This window comes from Poecile atricapillus, chromosome 2 (assembly GCF_030490865.1).
Source record: "Poecile atricapillus isolate bPoeAtr1 chromosome 2, bPoeAtr1.hap1, whole genome shotgun sequence".
NCBI lineage: Eukaryota > Metazoa > Chordata > Aves > Passeriformes > Paridae > Poecile > Poecile atricapillus.
Window position 1 is genome coordinate 24,018,688 of NC_081250.1, and position 23,909 is coordinate 24,042,596.

The following is a 23,909-nucleotide window of genomic DNA, read 5'->3' on the forward strand; positions in this document are numbered from 1 at the left end:
GGTTCATGAAGCTGAGAAATGCAGTGCAGCCAGTGGCTCTGGTCTCATCATGAGCACATCTGGCATGGGAGTGGGATGAGGGATGACCTTGGTTGTCTGTGTTCCATATGGAATCCCCACAAAGCATAAAGGCACATAATGGAGACTACAGATCTTTGATCTACAGTCTCTCCCACCCATAACTTAGATTTTGTGCATTTTGGGATGATAGGTCACTTTCTACCTGAATAGTCTTATAATAATTTACTGTACATATACTCATATGTATACATGCTATCTAGGCTTTCCAGATGGTTGGTTTATTGGTGTCTTTTGCATAACTTTCAACTTCTCAAGATCTGTTTAGATTTTTTCTATTTTTTAAAATGTTTTTAAATTACAGGATTGTAGTCTGTCAAAAGTAAAAAAAGATAATGTTACTCTGCTTCTAAAGATACTTGGTTTGTGTGCTCAGACTTTTATCCTTTACTTAGTTTTAAATCTGCACCTACCTTTTCCATAATTCCAGTGGGTAGTTTAAAAAAAAAACAAACAGTGTGGGCCAAGCACTTGAATTCTATAATCTGGTTTGGACCAAAATGCACATTTTCCAGTCTGATTTTGGTGAGTATATCCTGGACCAAGAGCAAGTCCACATAAGTTGCAACTGTAAAGGAAAAATGTTTCTCTTGAAAATACCTAGGAAACACGATTGGGAAATAAACACATCTTATAATAGTGATGTTGAAGGGGAGAGAAATGCAACGCAGGTGGGGGAAGGAGCTGGATCCCTTTGACCATATTATGCAAACCAACATCACCAGCACTTGGGCATAGGGGGGTTGCATGTACTCACACGTGGGCATGCATTGCACATTACACAAAGGATCCTCATGTAGTGTGGTCACTTCTCAAAGCTGCTTTTGCTTGCAGGGAAAAAAAAAAGCACCAGTGTCTTAAAATCAATGCTAATGTACTTTAAAAATGGGCTGAAGATAATTGTTTCTTTTAAAGATAGGCTTGTGAGATTCTGAAATTTGATTATTAAGAAAATCTTAAAGGGAATATAAAGAGAGTTAAATACCTTCCTCTGCCCCAGCAGAGCACAGTGTCCATCTTTGCTGCTATGAAATAATGGAAAATAAGTTTTGACAGGGATTCATCAGGTCTTCTAAATGGTCCCTATGCAAAGGTGGGTGAGCCAGGCCTAAGTGATCCCCAGTGCTGACTGTGCAGATTTGTGTTTCCTGAGACTCACAATACCACAACCTGGTTAGTCATTTTACCCCAATGCTTCCTTTTCCTGCAGCAGTACAACATGCTCAGCAATGGGAGCCTTCTCTGCACTTGATTTCACTGGTTAAAGCAGATACCCTTTGTTAGGATGAGGGCAGTCTGTATTTGTGATGCTGAGATTTACTTTATCTTTTCTATTATGCTCTGAATACTTAGTCAAGGGGTTCTTAAATACATATTTGGGATCCATCTGGAAGTACATAAAAAGTTGTGTAGAGGGCAGAGAGGGCATGTTCACACTACATATTCTCGTTGGCTTGGGATCAATTACTGTTTCAGTGCAAATGACTTTTAGGTTACAAATCCTCAAATTTTTGAGCAGTATTTAGCTTCACAAAGACACACCAAACTTTAAAAATTCCTATCAGTGGAAATGTAGGTACCTTTACATTTTCAGTGCTTCAGATTTCCATCTTTGTAAGTCTGCCAAAATTTTGTTTATTGAGGCTGGCAAAGAATGGGAGAAGAGAACAGAAATTCACCACATTTGCAGGATTGTTCTTATCCCAAAGCAGAGTTATTTTGTTACATGAGCAGTCTGTAGTGTTTTAATTAAGGGACCATTATTGCTAACAATTTTAACACAGAGAAAATTGTCAGTTCTACTTTTGTTGCTGTTTTATTTCAGATAAAATATATTTATTAAGTAAATAAAAATCAAGGCTTACTTTCAACATCCCATGCCACAACAAATATTTTAATTTGTGCTGTGTTTCTGTACCTCATAAAGAATAACAACCAGCATCCATCTAAATCTATCTTTCTGATAGATTTGGTTGCTCAGAGCAACCACACAAAACCTTCTGCCAGAGCAAAAACTCACTAAACTGGGTTTTCATGTGTTTGGTGTGGTGTTTGAGAGGAAACAGATTCTATAGAAGTGAAGAATGTGAGGTTGTTTTCCTCTTAGAGTACACCTTGAATACACCAGTTCAATTCAGCTCCTTCTGTACTTTTTGATATGCTGACACATTAATTATTGTTTCTGCTGTTTCTGTGACATCTATTAAAGTCAAACCACCCTACTGTCATAATTGGAATTATTGAGGTTGTATCAGCATTCTCTATATCACTGTCACTAGTGTATGGGACTATTTATAAAGCAGAGAATAAAATGTACCTTATGTATGCAATGATGGCATTTCAAACCATCTTTAGATGAAGAAAAATATCATTTCCCATTGGAAAATATTTTGATTAGAAATTAGTCAGTAAATACCTTCAAAACTCAGCCTTTCCTATAAAACCCAAGTGTGATGGCAGCCCTAAACTCAGTGTGTATGGTGTGTACATTATACCAATCTCTTAGTGGCTGGAAATCATCATCCCTTGACTGAAACCAAAGCTTCCGTAAGGACTGACACAAGCACACCAAAGCTGCAAACAATACCTTAAACCTCAGACCCTTAATCTGACTTTTCAGAGCACTCTACTAAACAGAGCAAGAAAATATGAGTGAAGAAAACAATCAATATAATGGTAAAGCATTTCCATTTTGTACATCCACATGAACGTAACTGACCTTGAAACAACTTGCACTTACATGTTGTAAACACGTACATTATTAAAACCAACATGTTTGTTATTATACTCTCTATATTATGCACATTTCTTTTACAATCATCTCACTTGTGTCTTTAGAAAGCAGGAATGCCTTCTGCAGCCCTCCTGGGAAGTGCAGTGTGCCCCAAAGCTATTCAGAACGATACAGGTTCATAACAGAGCCACTTTATCGTCTTTAACAACTGACTCCTCCATTTCCTATTGTTCACTGGTGAAAGTAGAAATAGCAACATGAGAAATACTGTTGTTTGAAAAAATAACTGTCTTTGTATTCCTTGAAGTCTGAAAAATAGGTATGTGGCTTGAACAAACACACACAATGGTATTTTCTTGTAAGTGTTCCGCTGGATTGACCATGTGATGATCTGCACCGCCAGCAGACAATTCCTTCTTGTTCCCCAGCTCCTCTTTTGTTCTACAGTGGCAGAGCCAGCAGCTTTCTCCTCACCCTGGGGACAATGTGTCGTGGTGCACAGCTGGTGCGTGTGCTGGTGGTGAAAACAGAGCAGCCCCCTTCACTGCAAGGCATTGCCTCATGTATGGATAGGGCGAATCTGGCCCCTTCTCGTAGTGCTGGCTTTACAGCTCTTCCTCATGAACTTGTTCCTGGAAGGGACTTTTCCAGTGAGATGGTGACTCGCGTAGCTGGATGTGTACATTTTTCTTCCATTTAAAATCCACAAGTTGAGGGTAAAGTTTCATGTCTGATGGTGTCAGAGAAGGGAAATCAGCCTGGCTGGATATGATATTTAAAAATGGTTTCAAAACACTGTGGAAGAAATGGCTTCATGTTTTTGAAGTCTACACTGAACTGTATTGCATAACTCATTCCTGAACACTGAAGAGAGTTGTTCATTGCTCATCCAAGTTAACCGAGATTTGTCTGCTAATTTCAATAGAAGCGGAAATAGATTATCAAGGTTTTTGTCAAGAATATTTAATGATTAGGAGCACAGGAGAGCAACCAGATTCTAAAAATAGATGCTTCCTGTGCTAAGATATTGGTTTCTGATTTCTTTCATGGGAACATTTACTTGATCACAAGTTTATAACACATTTATAACAAATTTATAAGCATTCATCTAGCACTCAACTCAGAATGTCTATGAAATGAAACCATAGTTCCCAAACAAATGTCACAATTTATTCAGAGTGAGATATTTGTGTCTTAATGATTAGTTTCTGGGCAGTGTAATCGGGTGACAATTTTTCCTATAAATATTCTTGAACTACCAGTATTGTTAAACGAAATCTATTTTGAGAGACCTTCAGGACTTCTGTCATTAAGTCTGAATAATTGATCTGTTTCTCTGAGGGTGTTTGAGATCTTGGTATGCAATGACTATTTCACCTTAATTTACTTTATGCCTCTGCTAATGGGATGACAATAATTTGGGGATTCCTTTGGTGATGGTAATATTTTGTGGCATTCTTTGGAAAGCATCAAGATTTCAATACTTTGGAATGACTTTCTTCTCTTCATATGTTTGATTTGTCTTGCAAGGTGCGAAATCTTTTAAGCAGTCTTTTAAGCTCATTAAAAGGGAAAAATAAAGGACTCCAAATCAGTTTCACATTGTGAGAGTTGATGTTTTAAAATGTAGCATTAAGGAAAAGTACCAAAAGCAAAAAGTGCTGAAAGTTTCCAATTGCCACATACTGGTTCTTTCTTTCCTATTTGCTATCAGCTACCTGGGGTTGTTACAAATGTCAGATGGTCACTTCATATAGCTGGTATCAGGAGATGTGGAGATTTACACAGCCTGGTGGGCAGGTCCATGTACACTCCCTGCTGCAGTGCACAGGGAGAAATGCTATTCCAGGTCTGCATCACACTTCCTCTACGTCATTGCTGTCAGAGGTTGATGTGGTTTGAATAGGATGTGTCCTTCTTCCTGGGCCTGCACTCTGACACAGCATCTTGGATTTCCACACTCCCACCCTTCTCCCCAGTTTTTTCACGAGCAGAACATGAAACGATGTGTTTGCAGTGGCTGCTGCTGAGCTAGGCAGATGTGTCTCCAGATTTTAATGCAACGAGTTCAGAGTCCTCCACGTATCTTCCATTTAACTGTTCATTGTTGGCGTCGTGGTGGTAGAGGTAAACAGGGACCTCTGTGATTGACGTGGCAGTGTAGGAGGTAGATCGTGTGGAGCAGTGCTCGCGGCGCCTTTGGCCCCACTGGGTTTTGTACTGTGTCCATTGCCTCTTCAGAGCTCCCTGTACCTGTGAGAGAGACACAGGGAGGGTGAGGCAGAGTATAAACCCCTGGGAAAGGAAAGGAAAGGAAAGGAAAGGAAAGGAAAGGAAAGGAAAGGAAAGGAAAGGAAAGGAAAGGAAAGGAAAGGAAAGGAAAGGAAAGGAAAGGAAAGGAAAGGAAAGGAAAGGAAAGGAAAGGAAAGGAAAGGAAAGGAAAGGAAAGGAAAGGAAAGGAAAGGAAAGGAAAGGAAAGGAAAGGAAAGGAAAGGAAAGGAAAGGAAAGGAAAGGAAAGGAAAGGAAAGGAAAGGAAAGGAAAGGAAAGGAAAGGAAAGGAAAGGAAAGGAAAGGAAAGGAAAGAAAAGAAAAGAAAAGAAAAGAAAAGAAAAGAAAAGAAAAGAAAAGAAAAGAAAAGAAAAGAAAAGAAAAGAAAAGAAAAGAAAAGAAAAGAAAAGAAAAGAAAAGAAAAGAAAAGAAAAGAAAAGAAAAGAAAAGAAAAGCTGGAACTTCACCTGGATTTTTGCTCCTGAAATCCCTAATGCATTTTGATACTTGAAGATGCTCAGCCTTGAGTAAAGAGCCTTTGCTATGAATGACAAAGTATAAGTACACTTCATGAACTTGCCAGGACTAATTTTGTAGAAAGAATTAGAGGATCAGAACAGCTAAAAGGGATTTTGTTCTGGTAATTTAAGAACAGGTTCTGTGCTCACAAAATATAGAATGGTTATAGCCCTCTGCATGGCAGAAGATTTCAACCTTTGAACAGTTATCTGCTAAGAATAAGATATTTTATTCAACATTTACATTAATAGTGGTGTTATACATGGTACTAGGAAATGGTTTAAACTCTTGAGTCCTGCCAGGGAATAAGAACTTCTCCAGCTGCATGTCCATGCATGGCAACTCTTGATAGTGTTGTGACATGAGCAGAAAATGGGCAAATCCTGTCTCTTTTTGTTTAAATCAGTGGTTTTGAACAGCACGAAGTGAGAATAGCAGCAGTTTGGCACAATAATGTAAATGACCCTCTCCTCCAGAGGAAGGCAGGTGCAAGTGAGGCACTGTGATGACAGGTGTCTACAAGTTTCTGTGCTCCTGCTGAGGTTGGCACTGTTTGTCATTTGGAGAATATATTGCTATTCACCATCTCCTAACATATAAAAAAAAGAAAACCAAACAAATGGCTGTGTGGAGGTTGATTAGCTATTGAACATAGCAAAGGCATATGGTCACAATGGAACTTTAATCACTTGGGCTGTGAGCAAGGTTTACTATGCCAATACTGAGAATTAAAGTGAAGTAGCTGCATGTGGGGATGTTTTATCACACTATCACCCAAATTTATTCCTGAGAAAGAATTACTGTGTTAAAGAGCAATGCAGTGGCAGCACTTGATACAGAAATATTATATGAGTTAAACTTGATAAAGATTTTAGTCACTTTAAAATTGTCTTTTTATGTTACAATATGAATATTTGAGCTTTGTCACCGCAGAAGATATGGGGAGGGACCGGAAGAAGAAATCTTCAGAAGTACTAGGACAGTGACTTTCCCCATATCTCTCTGGGATAGTGGCATCTAGGGCAGACACAACAGGGATAAGGCAGAAGCTTTGTCTGTGCACAGGGCTCTGCCTGCCTGCAGCCATCTCACCCCCTCTGCACCACGGGCACTTCTGGCCTTCACCTCTGCCCCAAGCTGACCATGCTTGCATTTCACAGTGCTTCACCTTTTCAGATTCATGTCAGCATCTTTAGTGAAAGCAGCAAGAGCCTGCTCTGAGAATCTTTCTGTTCCTCTCCTAGCCCTCTCCTTCCCCTGTCCCCTTCACAGACCTTGAGGCTTCGATCGCTCTTGCACGGGAGAAGAGCTGCTGTGCAGGTGAGAAGCTCTTGATAAGCTCCCCAGCTGCTCTCAGCTGAACTGGAGTCTGACAATCCACCAGGCAGCCATAGGTCTGGAGATGATAGTGTGGTTGAGTGGAGAGGGAAGAACAATGTCCCTGAGTCTTACAGAGCCTGTCATAAGGAGCTTATAATTTTCTTCTTCCAAGAGGGTGGCGCTTACATTGTGTGTATGGTGGGTAGACGACTGACACATCCCTTCCATTTCAGTGCCATTACACAGGTCTAAAAGGCTCCACAGAGCAGTGAGAGCACAAGGTCACCGCATCTTTTTTTCTCTGTTCTCTGCTGGACTTGTTCAAGAATCTGGCCACAAATGGATTGTACAAGTTGCTGCATTTGAGTAAAACTTGCTAATCTAGCTTTCTGCCATGATTCCAAGAATCTCAGATGATCATAACTCAGTGCCAACTAAAACCATGGAATGGATTTTAAATATGTAAGCAGCATTATTGAAAATCACATGCACAGCCACAACATATTAATGACTGAAGAGGCACTGGGAGGCACAGGGTGATGCCTGCCATGCTTTCCAGTGTGATGGCAGATAAAAGAAAGCAAAGACTTAAGTAATGAGGAGCCCCAGTTTATTTACTCTGGTCTTCAAGACTTTAAAGATTTTTCTGTTCTCTATTAGGCATTCACACCTCATTGGCACACAAGATAATTCACTTTTTTTTCACCAAATAGACTTCCCATTCTATTGTCCAGCCTTGCAGTCTAGAAGCAATCCCAGGCTTGAAAATGTGGTCTGGTGAGCAGATTATTGCAGAGACTTTGTGTCATCTGTACAAAACTGTTGCTGTTGGACAGAGAAACCACAGTGCAGCTGGACACCAAGATTTTATACGAAAACATACAAGAAGATTTTTAATTTCAAAAGTAAAAAAAAAAAACCAACATTGTTTATGTGTTTTTCCAGGTGAATGCAGACCTTGGTAGAGTTTTTAATTATTATTTTCAGATTTCTTTCTATAGATGGCCTCATGGTACTTAAGTGAGGTTAGTGAGGCAGTAATGATGAATGTACTATAAAACAGTAAAGTGGTTCTGAGTTTAGCATTGTTTGTCCTGGCTAAGCTTCATGTATTTCAGTCTTGAAGTTAAATGTTCCAGTAGGAAAAAGTAAATCCCAGATTAGCCAAGCTTCTGCAGTACTAAAATTAATCTCCTTGCCCCACACTGAATTTTCTCATGAGAAATAATTTTAGCCTCTATGGCAGCAGATGTATGCAGCAGCTTGGAAACAATCTTATATCGTGACTGAAGACCAGACTGTGTCTTTGGTCTATGTACTTCTGCATACACCAGGACTTGGTCAAAGTCAGATTAGTGTTCCCTTTGGAATGCCCTACTACCAGCTTGGCATTAGTCTCTCGCTGTTTTTCTATACATTGTGTGCCTTATATATCTACAGCTTGTGTAACTGCAGAAACAAATGGGAGGAAGGGGTCACAATCCTCTCCTGGCCCAGCCCAGCCCAGCCCAGCTCAGCTCAGCTCAGCTACTCTAGTGCATAAACTTTTCTGGGTATTTATGGATAATGTGCTATTGCAAATAGCAAAAAACCGCCTTGAGTCTGTATTAGAGAGGTGTCATCTTTGACACTGCTCACCTTAATGGGAAATTTTGAAAAAAGCTTCCCTAAATAAAATTTCCTAGAAGAAAATAATGGGAGGGTTTTTCAGCACTCCTGACACTGACAGTCTGCAAATCTGAAGCAGATGCAATGATTTTGAAAATGGGTGTAAAGGTGAAAAGTACCCAAGCAGCAACAAAATCACTCTCAACATGTCTGAGAAACCTGCATCCTCACAGTCATTCGTTTTTAGTGCCTGACATCGATCCATGTTTCTGATCAGCTGCTCCACCAGGAGTCATCAATCATGCATATTGGCAACCAGATGCTTCAAATGTATTCCTTGGTGCATACCTTGACAATCGTATTCCTGTGGTTGCAAAGGTGGACATACTCTTCTGACATTGTAGCACTGCCAAAACTACTTTGGAAGTAGAGCTAGTTGATGAAACTAAGAAACTAATATACTTTAAGATACTTTATGTTTTCAGTGCATTTTATTGTGGCCTTTCCTTATTTTTAATATTGCTACAACATTTAGTCTAGACAAATCCAGGTGTTCTCATTAGAGAGAGAATCAACACTATAAAAAATTAAGGAATTTTGTTAAGGGAATTTTTGCAAAATCTAATCTGAAAAAAATGGAGGTGACACTGGGTGAGGGAAGAGGGCAATGCTCAAGACCAGGATTTTGGGGTAACACTTTGTTTAGAGGCCAGTGAGGAGACACTGGAGTTCTGCTTGTACACAGTGATGCAGACACTCTTATAGACAGAGGATGCTTCAAAAACTGCCTGACTGGTCTCTGCTTTCTTCACATTAGGTCCTCCATACTAGGGAGTATCAGAAGTTTTTCTTTGTTTCTAGGGCATGGATATTCAGCTGTGTCAGAGTGATAACAGTAAGGCAGAAGCAGAAAGGTGATAGTAGCCTGCAGATATTGGGGTCAGAAATGTGTTAGGAAAAGAGTTGCACATGTCTTCAACTTTGTTTATCTGGATGCATGAAACTGTGAACTTCTGTAGCATGATCTTTACAGCTCTCATTTCATGTTTGGTTCTGATGTGATTAGCTGCTCACATTTTGCCATTCTCTTTCATGCCTCCTCAGGAGCCATGCTACAGAACTGCAGCTGAGGCCTCATCATTTTTATTCTTCTGTTTCTGTTATTCTTCTTGTTTCTCTGTACATTTACACGGGGAGCCAGCCAGCCAGAGGCAAATATACAGAGATGTCAACAAGAGGTGGCAGAATTTAATACTCTCTGCTATCCTGAATGTTATCAGATCAGCCAGTAACACCTTATCAATAAGATAACTTGCTTCCAGTCTCTATCAAAACATCAGTGTGGTCACATCATTCCTTTGAATTGCTGGTTTCTAATAATATACAAGGATAAACAGGAGCACAAATATCTCTCTAGGTTGACTGACTGAGCCATAGCATCACAAAGTTTGTTCACTATCTAATTCATCTGCTCTGGATTGAAAATGAACTTTTTAATGGACTTCCTAGCTTTGCTAAAATATACGGTATTTTATTTCTCTACAGTTGAATGCTCTTAATGTGTTGAAAAAGCTTTTTTCTGCCAACCATCTTTGGAAAATGGCTTGCTGCAGGAATTCTTGACATATTTTAACCTGCTATTTTTCGTAAAAAAAAAAAAAAGCAGTAAAATGGATCTAAAACCCAATGTAGGTGTATATATGTATAACATATTGTATACATATATATGATCCAGCTGTAAGAGAATGGGAGAGATCTTTTCCTCAAGAGTTTTTCTTTCTCAGTTACTACACAAGAAACATTGACTGTAGAAAGGCCAGTGCTAATCCTCAAAGGAGCACAAGTAATTGCACTCCTCCACCTCTGGCAGTGCTACCAGGAATGGATTTGCCATGGCTCTGAGCTCCCCACTGCATTCTTTAGACAGATTCCTGAATGTCTTCTCTGCTTCTTATTGAGTGTTGTGGTCTTCCTGCTGTTCTGGGGCAGGAAGGGGAGAAAAACATTTTTCTCCTTTACTTAGACCTCCATCTCAAATGTGCAGAAAGTAGGGCAAGAGTGTCATGCCTATACCTCATTAGGTGCCATCTGCTTTGTAATGGTAACACACCTGATCAATCTGCTCAGAAATATTCCAGACACACTGCACAGAGCTGTCAGAAGTGCACACCATTGCTTGTGTGTAGAGAGTAAAAGCAACTTGGTGTGGCTTCAAAGTTTGCAGTGCAACATGCTTCACATCTGCATTAATGAACAGCAGGATGACTATTTTACAAGTTCTGCTCATTTTCTGCATTTCACGTACTTACCTCACCGTTGAAGAAGCAGAATATGGTAGCCACAAGTAAGCCCTAAGAGAAGGAAAAGAAAAGAGTTTTTGAGATCTATAGAATATATAGACTTCATCATATTTTGGAAATTTGGACTTGATGGATACAAGATGAAAACATGAATCCACTTTCTCTGCATCACAGACACTCCCCATCTTTCACAGGTATGCTATTAAATGGATTTTTTGTCTTTTCATAATGTTTTACCATTTTCCCCTCCTATATTACTAGATTTTATAGGTCATCTGCTATGGCTATGATGTTATTTATATATAAGAGATGTAGAGAAGGGAAGTGAAAGGTAGCTATATATTTTTCTTACAAAGGAGAACCACACAGCCACTGATTTTGCTGAAGAGATGGTAGAGGAATTTTGTTCTATGTGTTGCCTCTCATTCATCAGAGTGTAGCTATCCAGTCAAAAATGCCAGACACAGAGAATCCAGCTCTCCCAAAAAGGCTTTAAATTGAACTGTATATCAGGATAAGTGAAATGGTATGCTGGGCATCACAATGGATGGAGAGGATATAAGAAGAGGTGTAAATGGCCAGAAAAAAGAAAAAAAACCCAGCACAACACATGAGTTAGAAGGGGGGGAGGCAGAAAAAATAGAGACACTGCTCATCATAGCTTGATTGTAAATCGCTTTAAGTTAATTTCTTCCTCACCACAGTTGCTCAGATAGCATTTTACTACTGCTATGAGATTAAACAGGGACAAGGCAGGAATATGAGATGGGAAAGTATGAAATTAATAAGAGAGAAAATTCTCGCACAGAGAGCCTGCCATTCAGGATTATATAGTTACACTGGTCCATGTCCTGACTGCACTCGCTTGTATTAAAATAGCATTACAAAACATCACTGGGAGCCAAATGCCTTCATTTTAAATTACTTAAAGCAGTTATTATAAACTGAATGTATGGCAGTTTCTGAAATTGAGGGGGAAACTACAATGCAGCTTATGTTCCCAAGGGCTGCTTTGAAGAGCTTTACAGCTGTAGATTTTCTATAAAACCTTCATTTGAATCATTACCAGTTGAATTGTAGGTAATGCTTTGCAAAATGTCTTGGACTCTCAGATTTATATTTTGCACCACAAACAGGATAAGTAATAAGTTTTTAACCAAATGCTTATATAGAGATACACAGGCTGGTTTGAACAACTGCTGACCACATCAATATTGACAATTATTTTTCTCTAATAGATTGTCTCTGATGAAGTATTTTTAATTTGACATAAATTCAAATATCAACATGAAACAGCATGTAGGAGGAGGATGAAGGGTAGACGTAGTGAGGAAAAAAGTTTCTTTTCATATTTTGGCAAAGCAGTGAGTATTCTCAAAAAACTCAAATCCCAGCATGCAGTAAGCAATACACAGTAGCTTGTCCATTAGTTTAGGGCTGAGAAGCTCCACAAATTCAAACAAAACCTTACAACTCTAAAGCAGGGCTTTGCCATACCAGACACTCCTAAATCCAAATTTTTTTTAGGGTAGAAAATGCACCAATTCCTTGCAGCCTGTACCAATGCTGTTTGTGCTGTGCACGCTCAGAAATGTGCACAGTTGGACAAAACCTCTGCTCTGCACTGTGCACCCTTGCAGCAGGGGTCTGAAATTGTGCTGGATGTGGTTTCACTAACAGCAGCCAGCCATAATGACAAACCAGATGGACCTCGATCTCCTCTGGGAGCAGGGATGCTCAATGGACAGCCTACATGAGGCATGGAAAATCAGAAGACAGCAGGGGAGAGAAAGAAGCTGGGGCAGAGAAAGAAGCAGAGAAATTTTTTTCAAGTTTGCTCTTCAGTGAGAGTGTTTAGGGACAATGTGGGAACCTCAGTTCAGCTAAAGACAGAATTCTTCTGTTACATTCTGCAATTGCTCCACTTTTCTGCTGTTCAAGAGTGTAATGTTTTCTTCTGTCAGCTTCTGACAGAATAGCTAAAGAGGAAGGTGGAATGATGCCTCATATCCTTTTCAGTTTCTCTTCTAGTTTGGAGTGAGCTGAAAGCACACTTGGCTTCCTGTTATTTTGAGACGATGCATGTTGTACATGTTCTGGCTGAGGAAATTATTTTCTCTAGTCTGTTCCATGTATATCCCATTGCTCTTCTTCCACCTGCCATACCCCTCTGGACTCTGCCATCCATCTTCCTATTATTTCTATTTATTTTTCTATTTCTATTTGTTTTTCTAATTTCTTCTTTTTATACATAAAGTTTTGCCATAGTACAGAGAGCTATTGTTATCTTCAGCCATAAATCTAGGGAGATACCAGGAGCAGACACCAGCTTTGTCTGTCTGGAGCCAGGAGGGCTTGGGATGACCATAATTCTACAGTGGATCTATTAAAACATGTGACAGACTACATTTAGGTTAGGTATTTAATTTAAGGCCCATGGGTTACTCCTCATATCTATTTGACACATATCTTCCAAATTCTGACTGCTACTGGTTTTTGCTCCAGATACAATTCTTGCTGAAGATGAGATGTCTAAGTCAATTATATCTCTCTGCCACTGTGTGGAGTTGTTAAACTAACCTCTGATATATTGTCTGCTCCCAGCAAGATAACGTTGGCTGTGGTGTTGAAAGTAGAAATGAAGAATATATTTATTTTAAGATGAGGGCTTTATATGGCTTCTGAAATTCTTCTGAAACTACATGAAGAACAAATGAATGTGGTTTTCAGCTGAATCATGACAAAAGGATTGTCCAGAGACAGCAGCTTTCAGACCTTCACATACTTAGTGAGTTTTTTCCAGTGTTTAAGTGACTATACTGGTCTAAGTAAATTCTTTGCTTGACATGTATTTAATTTGTATCTCACTTTCCTAGAAGACATGAGTGTCTTGAAGAGAAATTTGAGTAATTTGCTCAGGTTAAGAGGAAACAAAAAATACTTTTGCAGATACTGCAAATTGACATAGGTTTCTCAAATTTTTTATTTATTTTTTATTTGCGCCTGTGTCTCCATTAAACCAAGAAAGCATATATAGGTATACTCATTCCTGCTGTTCCTGACCATTTCCAGGGCACTAGTTTCTGCCCTAATCAATTGTGTTTCTGTTAAGATTTTTATGGGGTTATATATTCATTATTCATGGTAGAGGATAATGTACAAGTGGTCATAACATAAAAATCAGTTTTTGATTATCTATATGGACTTTGTTCCATGTCTATTCACTTCTCACTTCTGGAGCCGAATGGACAGCAAAAAAAAAAAAAAAAAGGAAAAAAGCATGGCTGAGGTTGTTCATAGAAGTACATCCCAGTCCCACTGCTCTCATTTTGGCAAAAGAATAAAAAGCTTTGAGAAAAAACCCGAGTGCATTTCTCACCACCTTCATTCACAGCACACTCATACAGCATCTCTGAGGTAAAGGACTGGGTTCTGAATTGTGAATTTATGTTACAAGGAAAAAATAAGCAAAGCAGAGGATGTGTCTGTGCAGTTTCTGCTGCCACCAAGGTGGGGAGATTGTCATGAGAGGGCTGAAGACAGCAGCCCACCTGCTGCAAATGCTAGAGACATCCCATCAGCCAAAACTCATGCTTTGCTTCTCCTGCTCTCTGTGGGGATTTCATTATTGTCATTTTTTACGTGAAATTTTCATATAAAAGTGCCACTTTGTTATGTCCAGCTTATCTAACCTTAATTGGTTTAAAATAGTAAAACGTTTTTAAACTGCTAACAATTCTAATAGAAAAAAAACCCCCAGAAAATAAAGAAAAAATGCTTGTGTTGTCCAAAGCAGTCCTATAACCTTAAGTTTGAACAGAAGGAGAAAATATTTCTGACTGGTTTGGCATTACACAGGATATTTATTTCCTTTTAAACTGAGAAACAGATGGAATGAATACCTTCTAAAATACATTGGAATTTCTCACTATTTATAACAGGCTACTTTTAAATGGGTTAATTTTGTTCTGTGTAAGGCTGCATAGAAATCTGAATTTAAAACTTGGAGGCAGTGTGGATATATTTGCAGTCTAAACCCAGGCCTAAAAGATTCAAAATATCCTTTACCAGACCAGGCACCTCTGAGCTGCATCCTCCTGCCTGGCAGGGTGGGTGCTGCTCTCCTGGAGGGCTGCTTGGAAGCTGCTGAGTGGCACACAAGGGATTTCAGAAAAGGACAGTGATTATTCTCTGTTCAGCAGAAAAAACCCTTTTCATTTGCCAATAAAAACCTTATGCTGAAAGCCCTTATGCTGAATAGCATTTTAATTTCTCACTAGAGGTAGATTTACACATTTAGAGCCTCAGTCACCAAGGTACTGAGAGGAGTAGCTTTAGCTGCTTGTGCATTGCTGTTGATTCAGGGGCTGTTCCTCCACCCCTCCCTCACAGACATCGATGTCTCTCTTCTTTGGCACAGTGACAGTGCCATTTGTTGTAACAACCTCTAAAAACCTGGCTTGAAGGTGCTGGAGATAGAATGGAGTAGGGAGCTTGAAGGCTTATTCATCTCTGGGCTGGTTTGAGAGCTCTGGGAAGACAGTGTCTAAATGTGGGACTAACTGGTGCATCATGCAGTTAATTTTTTACTCTTCCTTTTTTTTGTGTGAAGCCTTTGTTATGGACCAATGTCAGAAATCAGAAGCTGGGGTAGCAATCCTCTGATGCAAGCACAGCACCTCAGTCTCTTTACAGCCTGGGGTTTCTCAAAATATTTTCAGTGGTTCCAAGGATGAAGGAAGCTTCAGTTCCAGCCCCAGCACCAGCAGAAGTGCAGGAGGTCCTGCCAGGTCATCAGGCACAAGCCACATCTCTCTTGCTCTATCTTGGAATGGAGACCAGAATGCAGCCACATGCAGGACCGAGGGCTGCTGCTGCTCCACTCTTTCACAGGAGGTATTCCCTTTGCCCAGGCAAACCATTTTGTCTCCACTGGGCAGCATGATGGGGTTTTCAGGCTTTTGACAGATGAGTTTTCAGACCAGAGGTGTGCAAGGAGCTGGCATATCCAGCACCATAATGCTTTACAACCTGAGGAAGTTTGCATCTTTCATGTGCTTTCAGCATCATCTACCAAGCTTTGAAAATCAGATCCTTTAAGGTAGATCTGCAAGTCACTGGCTCTTGTGGAGTGCAAATGTTTGCTTTGTGGTGCCTAATTTAGGACCTCTGTGAAAAAAGATAGCTCTGTGTGTTCGTCAATGCATCTACAGCATCCCAATCCATGCATGTCATTACAATTGAGGTGTGCTGGTTTTGTGTAGGGTAGAGTTAATTTTCTTCACAGTAGCTAGTATGGGGCTCTGCTGTGGATATGTGCTGGATAATGTGCTGACAATGCAGAGATGTTGGTACAGCTCAGCAGGGCCTCCAAAAGTCAAGGCCTTTCATCTCACACCACCTTGAGTGGGCTGGGAGTGCACAAGGAGTTGGGAGGGGACAGTAAGGACAGAAGAACCCAGCTGATCCAAGGAATATCCCAGATCATGTGGCATCATGATCAACATATAAAGTGTGAGAAGAATAAAAAGGGGGATGTTTAGAGCGCTGGCATTTTTTTGTCCCAGGTAATTTTTATGTGTGATGGAGCCCTACTTCCCGGAGGATGGTGAACAGCTGCTTGGCAGTGAGAAGCTGAGAACAAATTCTGTATTTTGCTTGCATATGTGGCTTTTGCTTTATCTACTAAACTATCTTTATCTCAGCCCATGAGTTTTCCCTGTTTTCACTTTTGCCCTTCCAGTTCTCTCCTCCATGCCACTGTAAGGAGTTAGTGAGTGGCTCTTGGGGCTGAGTTGCCAGCTGGGCATAAACCACAACCTAACAGCTGAAATGTCTTCCTCTTGCCTGGTGTGCTTTTCATTTCAACATTCTGGAGACTAAAGAGCTGATATTGGTGATGATGAGAAGAGACATGAACCTCTACATTTAGAGGATTAATGGGAAGTTGGCTAGCTGGTCTGGAGAAGTACATGCATTCCCATTTGCAGCACAAAAGCCAGCCTTCCATTTCTTTATAATTTATCATAATTATGATATGATCATGATAATGATATTATCATTATTATTTATGATTTATCATGACATTTTATCATGTCTGTTCTTCAGATCTGTTAAGAAGAATCTGTTCTATTGTGTGAAAGACACATGCAGTAGATATGTGAATTTGTGAATTTTTCAGAGTCATATTTGAAAAACCATTTCTGCTTAAAATGGTGAGCATTGATGAGATCATCACAAAAAGAGTAGGACAGATCCAAAGCAGACTTCTGCTGTTGTTCAGAAATTACTTCAGCAGAGGAAACCTAGCTTGTTGATAAATAAAATAAAATAAAATAAAATAAAATAAAATAAAATAAAATAAAATAAAATAAAATAAAATAAAATAAAATAAAATAAAATAAAATAAAATAAAATAAAATAAAATAAAATAAAATAAAATAATAGTACTAGTGTGCTGTTTTTCAACTGGGAAAACCATTCTCCAAAAGAAATAGCATTACATGGGTTTTTTTGTGAACAAATTCTTTCTTATCCTCAATCCTCTGCAATAGACTGCAGTGCTGGTTTGCACCATTTCTGTGTAATTGATTTATATAACTAACACATCAATCCTTCATGTTTACTTAAAGAAGTCATGTACTGTGAAAACCTGTCTCTCTTTCTGTTCTTGAAAAGGCATAAAAAGTTCTCATTTAACCAGTGCAGAAATGAAGAATGTATAACATTTTGCATAAAAAAAGGTTGGTAATTTTTCCCAGGATGCCTGCTTGTATAGGACTGCCATGCCATGAGCTGCAAGACCCCAGAGGCTCTTGCTGGTGTCTGCACAGGCTGGCTGTGCTGTGGGTCATGGCAGCACAATAGCGAGGGGGGAAACACAGCCATTACACAAACTAATACACTATCTCTAATTACCAGAACCAGCCCTAGAAGAAAATGAGCACCAGAGGAGTGATTATACAGCTGTTGTCGATCTTCCATACAAATATGCATACAGTAAATGTTGGGGAAAGGATTTGGAATGATTATTTAGGTTACAATTAAAAATCCAGTCTAAGTGAAAAAGGGAGGATTGCAGTTGGCTGCAGCCAGCAGGACAACTGCACAGACCTTCCAAAAGGCCAAATTCTAGCAGGAAGCACGCTGAGATTATACTGCAGAGGTGGCAAGAGTTCTTCTGTGTAAGCAGAAAGAACCTGTCAGGGATGAAGCTTTCCTGCCTTGGATCCCTCCCTCACCCAACCCCCTTCATCAGTGCAGCTCCATTTTAACCTCAGTTTAGTGACTTTTTATTGCATAATTATCACAATTAGAATTTTTAATTCAGACAATTATAATTGGTTTTGTAGTTCTCCAACAATGAACAGGATTTAAAGGATATTTTAAGAGTAAAGTCATTATCGTAACACTCTGTCTTATCCTAACTTGTTAGAATGGTAATCAAATAACTTGTCACCAAAAAACTAATCTGGAGATATTCCTTTATAGCTCTTGTAAGTGAAAAAGTAACAATACAGGCAACAATAGAAGAAACAAGGTTGTCATTCCTTTTAAGCAGAACTGTAATATAAGATGTCATACACTTCAAAAGCAGACTTATAACTTCAGTTATTCTATCCATGCAGCAGCAGGAGCACCCAGAGTTTTGAAAGGATAAGGATGATAATCAGGATATATAATCTGACAGGATGCATAGATTTTGGTAGCCTTATTTATAATTTCATTTTAGGAAAACACACTACTGATTTTTTTAAGCTGTTTTCTTATTCAAGCATTAAAATAATTTCTTCACTTACCTCCCATATGAATGGAAGCAAGAAGTAGGTCACCATATTCACTCATTTTGACCACTACTCACAAATGCGTTGAAAAACTGCCTTTCCTAGTCAGCATAGGACTGGATATATTCCAGCCAGTCCACCAGATAACCCAGAATTTAAATTCATTTTGGTTTGGCTTGTTTTCAAAAGAAAATGAACTAGACTTACTGAACAATGTCGTATTTTCAGAGCATTTTTTAAATCCAAATGTCAGTCTGATAATTTGAACTGCCTAATAATGGAATTCTAACTCCCAAATGAAGCTTAGTTGTCTCTGGTTTTTCTTTGTGTGTTGGCATTACTTCTGAACAACAGTTTGCAAACACTGCTTATTTTAATATTGAGGTCACTGTGCTAGTTTCAGTCAATTTGAGCAATTCAACAGAAGTTGTGCTGGTACCTAAAAGCCCTCTGTGAACTCAGTTTTCTCTTCATAGTTTAGAAATAATGTAAGCTGATACTTTTGGGGACTTACTACATTGTTTCCCCTATTTTGACTCTATTCTTTACACAGTGGTACTGCATGTGTAAATGCAGATAATCCAATACTGTGTAAAGGTTGGAAAAGAACTGAGAACCCAGTCATTTTCAGCTTCAGGGCAAAAGCCCTGGCAACAGCATCTTTGAATAAATTAGCTTAACATCAAACAATTCAACCATGCTGAAGGTGCTACATACCTGGTAATGCATTAGTATATGCATGATGTAATCATATATTTCTCCAGCAAGTCGGTTTTCTGGTCTCCAGGGAATAATAACAAACTGAATTCCTAGTAAGGGCACCAGGATTAAAGTGGCTCTGACAGCTTTCATATACATGTTGGACTCAGCACGGTGGGTGTCTCTCAGCTTTGTCACCAAAACTCGGACAATATTAAGCAAAAAGAAAAAATTGACCTGCAAAAACAAAGTTATTGTAGGTGAAAGCATTCAAATGAGACAGACATTCAAAATAAAAATACAAAGCACATAAATGGCAGTAAAGTGTAGCTTTCTAGCTTTATTGTATCCCATAATGGGCAGCTCCTTGGCAGTCAGGTCTTGGAAAATATCCTGAATATTTTTCAAGAAAGATCTGTAAAGCAACTCTAAATGCTTTGGAGCCTGTATGCAGGGTGTCAGGCAGGCAGGGGTCAGTTCTAGGATGCACTGGATGTTTTGACACTGATGTAGGCAAATTCAGGGTTTCCAGGGAACACTAAATATTTTTTTTCTGTCAGAAGTTTAAGTGGGGTGGACAAATTGTCCCCTAGAAATAACCATGTCTCTGTCCTGAATCTGACAGTTGCCAAGGGGAGACAAACTCCAGCATGTCCCTGGGCACACGGGACCTATGGGAGCACACAATTTCCCTAAGGAATATGCTCCATGGACTAGTGCTTAGGCTTGTCAGTGAGCAGGGGCTGCTCTTTGAGGAAAACCTGGGCCACCCCTTGCCTCCACCAGACCACAGGGACCCTGTGGTACCCTGCCCACAGGGAACAGGTGCTGTATCAGGGCAGAAACACCAGACACCAGGAAATGTTGCCCCTGACCCCCATGATCAGTGATACCAAGTATCTCCTTAAGCATCTCCTCTCCTCAGTTATTTCTGGAAATCTGATGGCAGAGTAACCTGCCCTTGACCCTGCCTGCACAGAGAGTTCCTTGCGGGATGTGCTGAGAGCCTGCAGGAAGAGGGAGGGCAGACCCAGGCTGATAATGAGCTCAGTGGGTACCCTGTGGACATCCCTGGCATCACAGACCCTCTCCTCTCCAGGGTATCACTCTTTCCACTCTGCTACAGTAAAATCAGGCACTTTGGAACTTCAACAGACTTTCTTTCTCCTGCTAATTTTTTGAAATAAGTATGTAAGTTGTATAATTTCCATAGATATTTCAAGAACTCAAATTGCATCCATATACCAGAAATTTGGGTGGATTTTTTTCAGAACAGTGAATCAGCAAGCTCTGGTAAAATATTTCAGCACTTCTAAACTACACTGGGAGACCTTTCAACTGTTTGATATTTGTGCTCTACTAGAAAATAGGAATAATAAATTACTTCTGAGGTCCCATTCAACATTAAATCTAAACCTGAATTTACATCCTGTTCTGACTTCACTCACTCTGTTTAACCTCCACTTTTAGATTTTCTGAAACTAACTGTAAAAAGTCAAAGAAAGACTTTGCAATGTTAAAAACCCTCAGCTCTTCTGAGCCAGTCTGCCACTATGGGATTTTTTTGTAGCAAATCAAGCAGGTCATACTGTAGACATTGACATCTTCATAAGAAAAATAAGACTGGAAATGACATAAACATATATACATGACAAAATATAGAAATTATAATGTCTTTTTTTGAAAACAGCTAAAGAGTGCTCTTTTTCCATAATAGTTGCTCCTTTTTCCTTTGTGGCCAAGATGTACAGAGTGGGATCACAATGACAACAGTAAAGGTTAAGTGGCTTTTCTCGGATGGTAATTGGCATTACAATAGCAGATACAGTCATGACTGAACCAATAAACCCACAATAAATGTGATTCTATGGGACCAACAGACTACCTATAAGGCAGGGAAGGATGGGTTATTTCACACAGTTGATGTTAAAGACATCATTATGACATCGCCAGAAAGGGTAGAAAGATTTTTTTTTTTATTTTCAGCTATTATATGGAGAGTTGTTTATTTGAAGGTGTTCCCAGTACTCACTGTGCTGTTGTTTGATCTCTGAGGCAATTACTGCAGCTATGTCCATGCAGGTGTTTGCAAGTGAGAGGCGGATAAAAAGATGAAAGTGCATCTTGCGTGACACAGTGAGATGAGCTTGGGGCTTGGCTTGAATAAAACCCTTTCTGCACCTGTCAGGAAGGTCAGGCTTACCCTGCCCAACTGCAGGACTGGCATACCAGATGTTGTATGTATGCATGATGTATGTTGTATGCACACTACCAAGCTGCACTTTGAATCTTGTCCTACTCAGGCAGCCCAGCCCAGTTCTCTCCCTGGACTCTTTTAGCTCCCTACCTTTGGTCAATACCAACTCAGTGACCAGCAAAACCCATGCTGGACAACAAGCTCACCCTAGCTAAGGCACAGTTAAATGACTGATGTCACATAAATGCAGTGTATTTGTCTCAAGTCCCACTGTAAAAAGGTGTTTTGAGCCTGTGCTTTGCAACACTGAGTAGAGAAAACCTCTAGTTTGCTCTGAGTTTTGACCAAAATACTTATAGTACAGAAGTTTCTATTTTGTTCAGGTTAGCAGCATTTCTAAAATAATTATTATACTGTTGATAGCAAACAATATTCTTACCAATAAAGCTGCCATTACAGGTCCATGAACAATATAAAGCAAGTGTGTGTCAACACTCATCCAGCAGCTGGAGGAAAAATACAGCATAAACATTTGTTATTAACTTGAATAAAATTTGCTCCACAGTTAAATAATGCTAAGTTCCTTCAAAAACAGACATGCTACTCACTTGTCATTGAAGTATCTGGCTCTTGCAACTGCATGAATGGATGCTGGCACTAAAGGGAACCCTGAAATGATTAAAGTTATAGATCAGTCATGGTATTTGTTTAGCTTGAATTTCATGTGTGTCACACATTAATAGTCTCTTGTTCACAAAACATATGGATGTGTATTGTAAAGACAGAAAGAAGTTTCGACCTGATTAGCATAAGAGATTTGATAATCAGGATGCCTTGGTAAGAACAAACAGAGCTTTGAAGATTACAAGGAGACTGGAGCAGGCTGGTGACAGGGAAGAAGACTGAATCTGCAAGTAGATAAGATGTTGCAAAAATTAATGTTTATTTGTATGATGTTTAACCCAATCACTGTAGTAAAAAATTAGTAGCCTTCCTAGAATGGTATATAAGCATATGTAGCCCACAGTAAATTTGGATCCTGATCACCACTCAGCTATCCCCATCTCTCTCAATCACCAATAGATGTGAAATCACATCTTTCAGGAAAGAACTTATTCCATCACACCCAGATCCTGGCAACACCTCAATGGTGAGATGCAAAAAGGATTAACATTCAAGGCAGGCCAAAAGGAGATGCAAAACCCACAGACCGTGCTCTCCTGGGGTGTCTCAAAGCTGCTGCCAGGCTCCTGCACTGCTGAGGCTTTTTCAGGGAAGGGTGTGAGCAGGCAGTGTGGGAAGGATGTAGGGATCATTCTGTTCTCAGAGGAGTCTTCCCTCAGGAGACTAGGGACACTTGTTAAAATCATGTAAATAACTGTTGAGCAAGAGAGAGGCACACTGCACATGGCATATGCCAGATTATGGAGCAATAAGAAACAGTGCAGAGTTTCTCTTTTGGAGCCAATGGCATGAGAAAGTGTTTGGAGCCAGGAGGTTTTTGGGGGATGGGAATTTGTGATATTTTCTGTAGGTTCTCAGTGTCTGTGCAGCCAAGCCCACTCCATGCAGCTTTATCTCAACAGGGAGAAGAGCTGTGAATACCATAAATCCACATATCCTGACTTATTTGTGACATCTCAGAGGAGGCTTTGACAGGGAGCTGATGGGAGCAAATTTGCACTGGGCCTGGCAACATGCCGTGCTTAACAAAGCAGAAAGCTCAGGTTCTTGTTTCCAGCCTGACACTCAGAGTAACAGTCTGGTCCACTCCTTTTCATTTCCCTTCAGCTTGCTTAAATGTCATAACCCTCTCCAACAGGCTAGAAACCTGGAACTGGGGAGCCTGCACTGCTGTGCTGACCCCAGTTTGTACAGCCTTGCCCATACAGACAGCTGGACATGATCTGCTGCCTTGTCTGTCCTGTGCAGAGAGCTTGGTGCACACCTTTGTTGCTACTGCTGCCTGTTCTCTATGAACCACCTTTCTACTGAGCTTTGGATATTCTATAATTGTAAATGAAAATGTGTGAAAATATCCTATTGATACCATGATTATTCACAGAGGGATTAAAAGAACACAGCTCCTGTTTTTTTAACATGTTAGTTGTTTCATAAAAATATTCAGAAGAGATGGAAGATCCTTAGCAATATTGTAGGGAGTGAGAATAAAATCCAAATGTTCATAAATAGAACAATCTTATGTTTCCAGGTATCTTTAAGCAATAGCTATTTACTCTACTTTAAAAAAAAAAAAAAAAAGAAAAAGAAAAGAAAAAAAAGAGTTCTTATTGCAATTTATCTTGGGAAGACAATGCAGCTGTGGGAGAACAAACTGGATTGTCTTCTCCTTTATATTTTATGTTTATGTTATATATGTCTATAGAAAATGATGCCTTGG

At 39.6% G+C, this 23,909-nt stretch overlaps 1 protein-coding gene across 1 annotated transcript in view; it reads right to left on the reverse strand.

Moving 5' to 3' along the window:
- Positions 1-1,746: 1,746 nt before the first annotated feature.
- The window catches only part of CALCR (calcitonin receptor), an 86,548-nt gene continuing 64,385 nt past the window's right edge, over positions 1,747-23,909 (reverse strand). The window contains exons 9-13 of the mRNA XM_058833547.1: positions 22,117-22,177; positions 21,948-22,014; positions 19,330-19,548; positions 10,838-10,879; positions 1,747-5,065 (exon numbers count right to left, since the gene is read on the reverse strand). Coding sequence (XP_058689530.1) covers positions 4,844-5,065; positions 10,838-10,879; positions 19,330-19,548; positions 21,948-22,014; positions 22,117-22,177 — 611 coding nt within the window. The 3' untranslated portion in view covers positions 1,747-4,843. The remainder of the gene's footprint in view (positions 5,066-10,837; positions 10,880-19,329; positions 19,549-21,947; positions 22,015-22,116; positions 22,178-23,909) is intronic.